Source organism: Aedes albopictus, chromosome 1 (assembly GCF_035046485.1).
Source record: "Aedes albopictus strain Foshan chromosome 1, AalbF5, whole genome shotgun sequence".
Taxonomy (NCBI): domain Eukaryota; kingdom Metazoa; phylum Arthropoda; class Insecta; order Diptera; family Culicidae; genus Aedes; species Aedes albopictus.
The window spans coordinates 206,472,962-206,485,529 of NC_085136.1; the positions used below are offsets into that span (position 1 = coordinate 206,472,962).

Sequence of the window (12,568 nt, forward strand, 5' to 3'; positions counted from 1 at the left end):
GGCATCCTGCGGCTGAATATGAAATGCTCCTCTACTGGAAGCTAAATATACCTACACAGATGAAAATAATGAGATTTACACGTCATGTAAACTTCAGTTTAGTCATGTAAACTTACTGTTATGATGGTTTACATGTAAATTTGTGTTATATGTCATGTAAACACACAGAGTCATGCTGAATTACATGACATATAATGGAAGTTTACATGATATTTTATGACTTTTACATGATATGTCATGTAAATTTTTGTGATATCCTACGCTCCAATCATGTGCATCATATGTTACAGAATTTTACACTCCTTTTTCGATCTGTGTAAGATGGCACCACGGTGGATAGGGGACCTTAGCCCATGTTCTGAAAATCCAGAAACCGGAAATGAAAGATTACGAACTGATTGAACGGCAACGGCATTTGGCGCGAAACAACGGACAAGAATTTGAGCTTGGCATGTATTAACCCTACACAGATAAAAATATTGAGATTTACACGTCATGTAAACTTCATTTTAGTCATGTAAACTTAGTGTTATGATGGTTTACATGATATATCATGTAAATTTGTGTTATATGTCATGTAAACTCTCAGAGTCATGCTGAATTACATGAAATATAATGGAAGTTTACATGATATTTCACGAACTTTACATGATATGTCACGTAAACTTCCGTGATATCCCACGCTCCAATTATGTGCATCATATGTCACAGAATTTTACACTCTTTTTTCGATCTGTGTAGCCCGACAGGGTAAACTGGCACAACTAGCCAATGAGGCATGCCGTATGAAGCTTGAGATCCGTTGGCCGAACTTTGGAGAACACAGATTGGTGTCGGGTCAAATTCTGCTATTCTCTGGCCTACGAGGTGAACACGCTCCTCACCACCGTGAAGTTGGTTTCCTGCTCACCGCTCACGCCCGCGCTGCGCTCATGAAGTGGGAACCTATTAATGAGAGGATAATTGTAGCCAGATTCAAAACACGGGTTCGAAACCTTACCATGATCGATGCTGCCGAATTGCAAAACAAAGAGAACTTTTACAATGCTGCCGTGGACAAGATTTCGAAAGTGATATCAAGATCCTCATGGGCGACTTCAACGCGCAGGTTGATTCCAACAACTCTGACGTCATGGGACGCCATGGTCTCAGAGAAATGAGGGACTATGGAGAGCTGTTTGCAGAGTTTTGTAACAACAATGACATGGTGATTGGGGGATCGCTCTTTCCTCATCGACCAGTTGTTACATTTAGCATGTTCCATAACAAAAATAATAAATAAAAATTAGGAGTTAGGTTTTTTTCTATTAAAACTTGCCCTCAACGCGCCGTCGGAAAAACGCCTGAGGCAGTCTCCCCCGTTCACCGAAATCCCGCTCACGAAAAAGAACGAGCGAAGCGAGTTGATAGCTCCAAATGGATGGGGCGAGTTTGGTTTCCGTCTCGGATTGCCGATCCGAGATTGGGGCTCTTGGTGTCGGCGTTCGTAGAAGGTAGTCGAGTGGAGTGTTCGTCCCGCGCGCGAAAACATATTTAGCCGAGTGGTGCAGATAATGGAGTTGGCCCGGAATGCAACCCGCGCGTTTTCGCCCCCAATAAGTGCAAGTGTAAAGGCCGTGCAAATCGGGTCACAAACGGTGGTAGAATACTCAAAAAATAAAGTATGCATAAAACCTATCCCAAAATTCCGCGTGTGAAGTGTGCGTGGTAAATCTAAATCTCGCCGAAGAGCATACCACCACCCCCCCCCCCCTTGTGAGTTAGTGTGAATCAGGCGTTCAGCAACCGACGGCCACGGGCCATCGTAAATCAGGATTTGTAGGTTAGGCAGCCCCTGGGATGAGATAAAGGTAAGTCTGCATGCCCTATTACTAGCCTTGGCAAAACCGTAACTTATACAGTGCACAAAGTGACATGGGTTTCCCGTGATGGCGCCACGGAAAATCAAATTGACAACATTTGCATCAGCCGAAAATGGAGACGGAGCCTTCTTCGTGTGCGGAACAAAAGTAGCGCTGACATTTCGTCCGACCATCATCTTTTAAGCCCATTGCTGGAATCCATCGACAGAAGAAAAAAAATCGGGTTCCGGTTCAACACACGCCGACTGGAAGACGCTGCGGTAAAAAGGCCCTTCGTCGAGGAGCTAGAGTACCGTGCTGCGGATATTCCAGAAGATGGAAGCATAGAAGATCATGGAGCGCCATCAAGAACGCCTTCATCGCTACCGGCGAGAATAATTTGGATGAGCAATGAATCACAGTTGATACCCGGAGGAAGATAGAGGAGCGAAGGAACGCCAAAGCCGCAATAGAGCGAACGGAAATACGAGGACCCAAAGCCGTAGCCCGTCAGCGCTATTTGTTTCTCGAGGAGGAAGTGAAACGCTCATGCAGACGAGGCAAAACAGCCGACGAAGGTGAGAAAGTCTCCTCTACGATGTTTCACGTCATTTATGTATACTATATAAGACTAAGATGAATACTACGATGCCCGTGAAAGACACGTCTGGACAGTTATTGACCGATCCGGCTGACCAGTTGAAACGCTGGTTCGAGCACTTTGGAAACCTTTTTAAAAGTGTCGGCTATGCCAGCAACATCTCAGCATGATCCGCCAAGGGTTCGACGCATTTATCCGTTCCAACACCGAAGCTCCATCAGTGCAGGAGTTAGAAACAGTCATTCATAGCACGAAATCGAACAGGGCCCCAGGTATCGATCGCATATCAGCTGAGATGCTCAAAGCTGACCCCGTAATATCTGCACAACTGCTGGTTCAATTATTTTGCAACATATGGGAAACTGCTACATTTCCGGTCGACTGGATGCAGTCTTACTAAAGATGCCCAGAAAGGGTGACCTGACTGTATGCGATAAATGCCGCGGTACCATTTGGCGCAACTCTCCGACGGCAGCAAGCAAGATTCCGTGCCGGACGATCCTGTGTAGACCATATTGTCACGCTCCGTATCATCCTAGTGCAAATCAATGAATTCCAAAAGTCTCTCTACCTGATGTTCATTGATTACAAAAAAAGCTTTCGACCGTCTCAATCACGAAAACATGTGGGAAGCCCCCATACGCAAGGGTGTCCCTGAGTAAATCATCGGCCTCATTGAAGTACAGTACAGGGCATTTTCGTGCAGAGTACTGCACAACGGTGTTTTGTCCGATCCCATCCAGGTCGTTGCTGGAGTGAGGCAAGGATGTATACTATCACCGCTACTGTTCCTCTTCGGAATCGACGAGATCCTGGTAGGTGCGATTGAACGTGAACCAAATCGTGGATTGCTGTGGCAGCCCATTACCATGAAGCACCTAAATGATTTCGAATTGGCTGGATGACGTTGCTCTTCTAGCTCAACGGGGCTCTGATATGCAGAGCAAGCTCGATGATCTTGCAAATCGCTCTTCTTACGCAGGTCTTACCATCAACGTGTACAAGACCAAATCGTTGAATGTGTACACGGTCAACCCTGCCAGTTGTACGGTAACTGGGCAATCAGTGGAGAATGTTGAAAGCATCCAATATCTTGGAAGCCAAACGGCGGCCGATGGCGGCACCAAGATCGACATATGTGCACGGATCAAGAAGGCGAGAGCTGCTATTGCGAGTTTTAGAAATATATGGAAAAACAACTAGATTAGTCGACGCACCGAAATCCCGAACGTGAAATTTGTGCTGCTATACGCTAGTGAAACCTGATGTGTATCAGTGAAGAACACTCAATGGCTGCAGGTCTTCAGCAATAGATGCCTGCGGTATATAATTCGAGCATGACGGACTCACAACTGGATCTCCAATGTGGAGCTCCATTGTCATCAAAAGCCGATAGCGATAGAAATTCGGGAGCGAAGTTGGAGGTGGGTCGGCCACACTCTACCCAGGGGCGGAAACGGAATCTGCAAGCAAGCGTTAGATTGGAACCCAGCAGGACATCGCAGCAGAGGCAGACCCAGAGGCTCATGGCGGCGCAGCCTTAACAACGATATCATGCAAGTCAACAGAAATTTGACCTGGCCACAGGTTAAGACGATGGCGGGCATTCGCCCAGGATAAAAATCTTGCAATACGGCCCTCTGCACCACCATGGGTGCACAGGACTAAAAGTTAGTATATCGAGTGGTAGACACAATCATTGGGGTCAAATAGAGTCCCCATATAGAAAGGAAACAACAAAGGGCGTACTCACCGCATAGCCCCATTCAGCTAAATATCCGTGTTCACTCCAAAAGGTCCACTCACTCGGTCTGGCTATTTATCGCTATCATGCTATCTGTGCTATGCTCTCGCACTCCCGGCAACGAATGAGTTCGTAGCAATTTAGGTGCCGTTTAAACTACATATACACAATTTCGGCATTCTCAGAATCCCCTTTCCCCTCGAAGACTTTCTGCCATACAAAATTTTCGAAACATGTATGCTCCGTAGACTTTGGCCAGAACCCTCTCTTCCCCTCTCAGAGTTTAGTGTATGGACGAACCTTTATCAAGCAGGTTTCAACGACGGCCGATCGACAACGGACCAGATCTTCAACGTACGGCAAATCCTCCAGAAATGCTGCGAAAACCAGGACCCAACGCATCCCTGTTCATCAACATCAAAGCGGCTTGGAAGTTTTAACTACGGTATGCATACTGTTGTGTGGCGGCGAAGAATGGACCATGAACTCATTGCACTAGAAGGTGGTCAATGACCACTGGTCATATCCGGGAGATAGGGTAACCCTGCAAAGTTGGTGTACGCTGTCTGGTTTGGTTCGCAAAAGATGGCGAGGAGCGCAAAGAGCACGATGGGCGACCCAGGATAAATGTGCCCAAGGATGGAGAGCTGCAGCTGCAAACCTAGTACATATTGTGGCATCCCATTGTAGATTATGTGTTATCCCAATTGTGATGAAGTGTAAATACATGTAGGCTTGTCGAAAGATTGCCAAATAAAACCATATTTGACAGTAAACTTTAAAATTGATGTGATTGAAAAGAGAACCTTTTTATTATTCTATAAATTTGTTATAAACTATTAACAAAATTAACTAAGTAAGTATTTCAGTAAAATCAACTTATCAATAAATTAATTTATAAAAAATGCAGTGTTTAGTTGAATCACGTAGTCGTATAAGTATTTCGTTAACTTATTTGAAAGATCAGGAATACCGGTAATCACGGTTTTAGTTTGCCACTTGCTTCTGCTAGTAATTTCTCTTTCTGCTATCACACCCTTCACACTAGACAGAGTCATCAAATGGCACTAAATTCAATTCGGCCAGCACCTTGGATTGTCGGTTTCGTCGCTTCATTCGTTCGAGAATTTCGTACATTTCCCGTAGCGCTGGGTTCTGTGCTGCCTTTTGGCTGTAGGTTTGCTCGCCTCGACGACTGCTGCTACCGCTGGGAATGATGGCACTAGAACCAGAACTGGACTCACCGGTATCCTGATTGCTCTCCAGCTCTTTTAGTACATTCGGCTTTCGACGACGCAACGTTACGCGACCACTCTTGATGTCGGCTATGACGGAATCTAGACCTGAGGAGTAGAAGAAAGAGAGACATGAGAGATGTTGCACGTGAATGTGACGCTTGGTAGATGGGGATGTTGTCCTGGTTAAGGATACATGTTGAAGGATGAGCTTTTCCGGAGCGAGTTACCATTGCTTGTGAGTACCATGAAAATGTTTTTCCCCGATGAAATGCCTTCACCTTCAGTTAAAAGGAACAGACGATAATGAAAATAGATTGAAGTACGTAAGTGTCTGGCGATGTAAATTGATTGTAGGCAGGACAAGTAAAGTAATTCAAGATACGACGAAGGTCTAACTACACTAGACGGTGTCTAAAGTAATCATAGATCACAGCGGGACCGAGCCCCAACAAGTAGAATGGGATGTCGGCTAGATGTCCTAGATTGGGTCGGAGGGGAGCCGACTTCAATAGTAGCTAAACGGAAGCACTTCACTTCAATCTGCTGCTTGGCTGGGATGCTTCTATCCGGCGGCGGCGTGTACGGTACTCAGTTGATGTTCAACTTTGGCGCGATTCGGATCGGAGTGTCATTTCGAACGAAAAACGTTCTCTGCTTTCTACCTGTTGCTTTTCGCGGTTTCGTTGAATATGTCCTGTTTTGTGTATTCACTTCCGGTTACTCTTTCAATCAAAGTGATGTGTCTGCTGATTTGGGTTACCCATAACTCAAAGGAGCTAACGAGCAGTTCAGAGCATGGTTGTACAAAAATGTCATACCTGTTTGGAAATTTCATTTTCGTTTCTAAGAAAAGCAACCAAAAAAATAGTCGATAATTTAACACGAAATCGTAATGAAATTTATCCCGCTCCGCGTGATGCAGAAGGAGGATGGTGGTGGTGCAGCCCAAACCCAAGTTAAATGAAAAGGGAAATGGAAGACCAATTCGATTATCGTTCGCCGAAAGTGAGTGTGCAGTGAATTTCGGGAATCGTGATGCTATTGGCGGTATTTCGTTTTCCCCTCGTTGTTGACGCACGGTGGATTACAACTGTGAAGGCAGGTTATTACGAGGATGTTGATTGTACAAGGAATAGGTTTTTTCAACATGGACAACGGAAAGAAGATTAGGAGGTGAAATAAAAATTTGTTGCGTTCAGTGAAAGAGCTTAGGCGAAAAAATGTTTTTTTTAGCAGATAAAGTGGCGTGAAAATAAAATCATCGCTAAGTGTATAAACCGTGTGATATCGAAATATCAGCACTCAGAATATAGGTTTTAATCAATATGGTTGTCCCGGAAATGGAAGTTGTTACCTTCGATCAATGTCAAAGCTAAGCATAGTGAATGGATTTCTTTGAAAATATACAACAGCGACAGCAACATGTTCTTATAAGCGTCTACATCTTAATTAACTCAGTATACATGAATATCTAGCAGAATTATATGATTGGAATATTAATGCCTTATTTCCTAGTTCTGAACTTATGAAAATCTTGCATAAGACCTGCAAGAAATCATGTAAAAATTTCATCATGAGCTTCCCGAAGATACAGTTCTTACGGTTGCAAAAAAAAAAAAGAAGTGTAGAATTAGCATTTAAGTTAAAATACACGTTAATAAAAATGAAAAAAAAAAATGCAAAAAAAAAGCTGCTGTTACGACTGTAGATCCAATATTCTGAATTGCAGAGTAGTTGGGATAGCCTTGAATATCTCGAAAGTATATTATAGTCTATTTTAATATTCCATGAGCTCCAATAGTAACATAATTCTATACAACTAAAAAGTAACCTTCAGCCGCTGTATATCTATAGCAGAGCTTGATAAAAACGCGTACTTTCGGATTGATTGTTGGAATGGAAATGACAATTTCCTATAAATCATCAACTTAGGTAAGTAGGGTATGTCGCGGGTTACTATACATCACTCCTCCCTCCTCCGACAAAACTTATCCTGATTCTGCTTCGTTATTGGTTTGCGGAATTCATCTGCCGGTTGACTGAAGGCAAGGTAATTATAAGGGAGGTAATCCAAGACTGCACAATCCGCCATATTGAAAAACCCAATGACAGCTGGCTAGTTGGTGCCGATATAGTAGCTTTTTCACTGTGTGACGGCAAATAACAAACACTTTCAGCCCTACCCGGGTAGACGAGAATATCTAAATCATATCTTGAATCGAACAACTTTTGCTGTAATAGCTCGATGTGATTTTGATGTGTTATTCAAAAATTCAATGAATATCTAACGAATAGCTCAAAGTGATATGATATCAGTTTTTGTTCTTGTTGAAATATCTGAAAATTTCTACATAAGAACAAATTTAGCTCTTTTGCACGAAATGGAACTCATGCAACCATAGAGATGGCATAATGTTAGTGAAATGCCATATGCCTTTTTCTGAGCTGTGGAAACGAAGAACGTCATGCTCTTATTCCCATGGTACATATTCTCAACAGTGAGCCACAGTTGAGCAGTAAGCATCGGCGCCAGTGAATCCTAAGGTCGTAGGTTCGATACTGGCAATTTTTTTTTCACGAAAAAAGTCGACAAATCTTGTCTGCTATTGGTTTGATCTTGTAATGTCCTAACGAGCTATTATTGAGCAATTCTCCATACTAGATTTTGCTATTATTTCTGATCTTTTTCCTCTTGTATCAATCAAACCAATATCAGTTTTTGTTTTTCAGTAATTCAGTCAATAATAACTGAATATGCTATTCATTTGATTTTTTAACCTACTCGGATAGCAACCCTGCAGCCTTGCCCTTAGCAACCATTAGCCGATGTAGCACATCGACGCTTCTGTAGCGCACTGCAGCGTAAAAAAACTCGCCAGCTTTCTTCTCCACCTCCCCCGCCAAGTATCTCTCCACGCATCTACTGACTGCTTAGATGCTTTCACCGTCCTTCAATACACCTTGGCTGAAGGTTGGAATGTAATGTAGTTGAGCTTGACTACGCACGGTGTCAAAATTTCGATTATTATCGAACTTTCATGTACCTCGGATTTTTCTTCATAGAATGTTAGAATTTCGGCTATAATGTATAAATGCAAAATTTGAAAATATTCTATCGGGGAAAATTTGAGTTAGCTGAGTTTTTGGCTATTTCCCATACTAAAAATCAATAACTACTATTTTAGCCCAAAAAGCGTCCCATACAAAATGTATGGAAAAATTTTCGCCGATGAAATATTTTCTAGTTTTCCGATTATGAATATATAGCCCAAATACTAATGATTTTCGAAGAAAAATCCGAAGTACATGAATGTTCGATAATAATCGAAATTTTGACACCGTGCTACGCCGTTCTCCAGATTCTCATGTACAAAATGATGCTAACATGTTTGGTCCGGGGATTCTAAGAACCGTTGTTAGCTATGCTTATTGCTGACTGATTCTCGTACAGAACTGAAACCGTTTCAACGTTGCTGAATTCTGATCGGAAATTTCACCACCACATGGCTTCTTGAATATTTCGGGAAAAAGCGATAAACTTGCCTCGCAAGATGAAAGGGCCACAGTCGGTTGCTTCTTCACGCTCCATGCTATTGCTGATCACTGGTCGATCTGCGGCTATCAGGATATCCTCCCCAATCAGCATCAGCATACTCCAACTTCATCGTCGCTGTTTCCTTCAAGTATCGGGAAATTTGCATGACTGCCTCCCAATGTGGCTTTCCTGGGTTGGATGAAAACAGATTCACGGAATTCACGGCAAACGCAATATCAAGTTGAGTTGTCTGCGCTACAAAGGATAAACATCCAAGTGCTTCCTTGTAGGGTACGTTTCTCGTCTCCATTTCTTCTACTTCAGTTTTGGGTGCCATCGATATTTGAAGTATAACTGCGGAACCCGCTGGGGTAGCAATACTGTACGCATTTTCCATTCCGAAGCGTCACACGATCTTCTCAATATAGCTGCTGTTCCAAAGATAGCCTACCATCACGTCGATTCCTCTTGATATGTACGAGTACCAAGGCAACGAGTGGCCGGACCCAAATCATTCATCCTGAAGTTCTGCATCAGGAATTGCTTGAGCTGCTTCTTCAATCGACCATCATTCGTGAAAATCAACAGGTAATCCACGTAGGGTATATGTACCATTCCTTGGCCTAATTTGCAAGCCGCCTTGACAATTTTGACCATAACTCATGAATTAATAGCACTAGAAATAATATGTCGACCCTATTACACATTCTAGGCAATGCATGTTTCACCAATTGGAAGTAAACTTACGTAAATATTCAAGATTTTACTTAATTAATTTGAAAAGATTCGATGCGATGGTATGCAACGTTGGTCTATGGTACAAAAATTGGCCTATTAGTGGATACAACGTTGGCCTATTGCTATCCATGCACTATAACCACTAATTATCTCATTTTTTCAATATTTCTGCTGAAGTATTATCTCTGTTTGTTCACCAATCTTACTTTTAAATTATATTTTCGGAGCCAAATTTTCAAAAAACTATAAATAAATCACTTTAACTAAAGTTCTTTCTTAATTTAGTAACGAAAACAACGCAACCCTATTATTGTGTTATATTTTTACAGTCACCGCACACAAAATCTTTCTTCCTGTTCGTTCTTTCTGGTTCTTACGCAAGAAATGCTGTTGACGTCTTTTTATCGCTGTTTTTGACGTCACTTTACTGATGGGCCAAGATTTGGGTACATAGTGAAAAAAATGTCCTCAATATTCGGCCCACATTCAATTTGTAAAATAGTTATTATTTGTTGAAAACAAATACATAAGTTCAAAATAGCGTCTTTGACCGTCGCATCAAATGTTCAGTTATTGAAAAGTCAATTCGAAATCTTTCAGAATCATGCCATTTATGATCATGTGTATAGACTACGCACTAAGCCGAAGAATCATGGCGTCTACAAAAGCTAAACAAAGTGACATTTTTATCCAATTTTAATGCTCCAAAGTGCTAAAATTGAAACGAAATGTTACAGTTGTTTGGCGCATAGCTTTTCCGATATCCAGATATGCGTGTTTGTTTGAGTTTTTGGTTTACATTGAGATAGGCCGAACGAGGGGACTATGCCAACGAAGCATCCCGATACCCTATATTGTTACGAAAAGCATCGTCTCTCCATCCAGCAACAAGTACAGGCAGGTGCATACACTTTTTCGTAATCGATTCCGGGCTTTTGGGAACATCCCTTAACGACTAGCCATGCTTTTTTTTCCTTCTAAACCATAGGGGGATAATCTGCTCAACAGACACCCTAACAGGAAGGTTAGGGTAGTGTAGGTTTGAGGTCGTCTTCTACAACAAAAGTAAAAGCCAGGACTACTCTCTCTTCGTACCCACTAAATCATTCTTATGGTCGCCAAACCCTACGTCTCTCCGGAACCACCAAGAAGGTATTGCTTCAGAGACAAGCCATGCTTTGTATCGTTCCAAACGTCCATCAGGTCCACGCTTGATTGCAAAAGCCCATTTGTTCCGGATAGCCTTGCTCCTTCGGGTAGATTCGTCAACGTCTACGTCTGATTTTCGCTCAATGGCACAATCTCTTCTTGCATCGCCTTGATCCAGTATTCGCGATCCGGTCGCCGCATGACCTCGTCGTTGATCCGTGGAACGTCTTCCACAAGTATCGCCAGCGGAGCAAGTCGCTGGGAGGCAATTACATCGCCATAGGTAATAAACTCATCATACTTGCCTGGACAAGTGCGCTCCCTACCGCTGCGCCTCAACCCATGTTGAATCGTTTCAACTGGTCTTGATTATTGCGGTGGGAGCGCGGGATCGCGGGAAACAGTCATCTTCAAAATCTTCAGCGGACGTCTCTAACGTATTGTTTCCGGGACGTTCATCTTTTTTTTTCGATAACATTTGGAAGAGTATTAGCTGTTTTTTCATCAAACATCAGGATGTCTTCAACAAAAAGCTCCGCAAATTGCATCGGAACCACGTCCTGAACACATTCTAAACTTGACCATTTTCCGTCCTCGTTGATCATTATCATGTCGCGGCTGATCCTTCAGGGTAGTACACTCGATATCCTTTGGTGTCCTCGAAGTACCCAACAAACGCTCCTTTTGTTGCCTTAGGGTCGAACTTACTACGCTTGACATTCGGTATGCGAATCGCAACACTCGAGCCAAAAACTTTCAGGTGCCGCAAATCAGGTCTCTTTCCAGTCCAGATTTGTTCGGCAGTCTTGTTTCCAATGGCTCTTGTTGGAGACCGGGTCACCAAGTATGCTACCGTTGGTATTTCATTCGCCCAGAATCCTTTCTGCATGTACGCATTGTTCAGCAAACACCTTGGCTTCTCTACTAGTGACCGGTTCATTCTTTCAGCCGTGCCATTTTGTTCCGGAGTGTAGGTCATTTGATGACGAATGCCGTCCTTCTCCAGCGGTCTCCGAAATTCGCTGGAAACGTATTCCTGTTCGTTGTCCGTTCTGGGAATTTCGAGTTTTTTACCTGTTTACCGCTCCGCCTTCGCTTGAAATAATTTTAATACTGCCAATGCATCGCTTTTTGCCGCTTCCGCCTTGAAAGTCCACACCATCCGTTACGTCTTTGAGTTACTTCAAACTTGTTTTATTTAGGTGTGCCATCCTTCTATACAAAAGCTGGATTCCGTTTGCCAGAAAAGTTCGTTCCAGCTGGTTCACTCGGTACAGGCCGCCTTTTTTGTCACTAGAAACGACCAGTGCACCGTCCTCGTGCGAAACTTCGCATATATCCGCTTTGAAGATCATGATATGTCCACGTTTGCAGATCGCGCTTACGGACAACAGGTTAGTCTTCAGCATACCATGGACATCAATCGTACCTTCTGGAATTTGCATTTGAACCGTACCTTTTAACGACGCCTCATGCTTCCGTTATTCGTGTGAACTCCAGTTAGCCTAGTGGTGAGGGCTACAGATCGCCAACCCGGAGATGGTGGGTTCGATTTCTGATCCGGTCGAGAAAATTTTCTCTACTCCCTGGGCATTATTGTATCATTGTCCTTGCCTCACAATGTACAAATTCATGCAATGACGGGCAAAGAAAACCCTTCAATTAATAACTGTGGAAGTGCTCTAGGAACACTAAGTTAAAGAGAGGCAGATCAAGTTCCAG

The 12,568-nt window shown here is 43.1% G+C and overlaps 1 protein-coding gene across 3 annotated transcripts in view; it reads right to left on the reverse strand.

Moving 5' to 3' along the window:
• Positions 1-4,979: 4,979 nt before the first annotated feature.
• Positions 4,980-12,568, reverse strand: part of LOC115254112 (shootin-1) — a 52,614-nt gene continuing 45,025 nt past the window's right edge. For all 3 annotated transcript variants that reach the window (XM_029867019.2, XM_029867018.2, XM_029867017.2), the window contains exon 7: positions 4,980-5,529. In XM_029867019.2, coding sequence (XP_029722879.1) covers positions 5,231-5,529 — 299 coding nt within the window. In that variant the 3' untranslated portion in view covers positions 4,980-5,230. The remainder of the gene's footprint in view (positions 5,530-12,568) is intronic.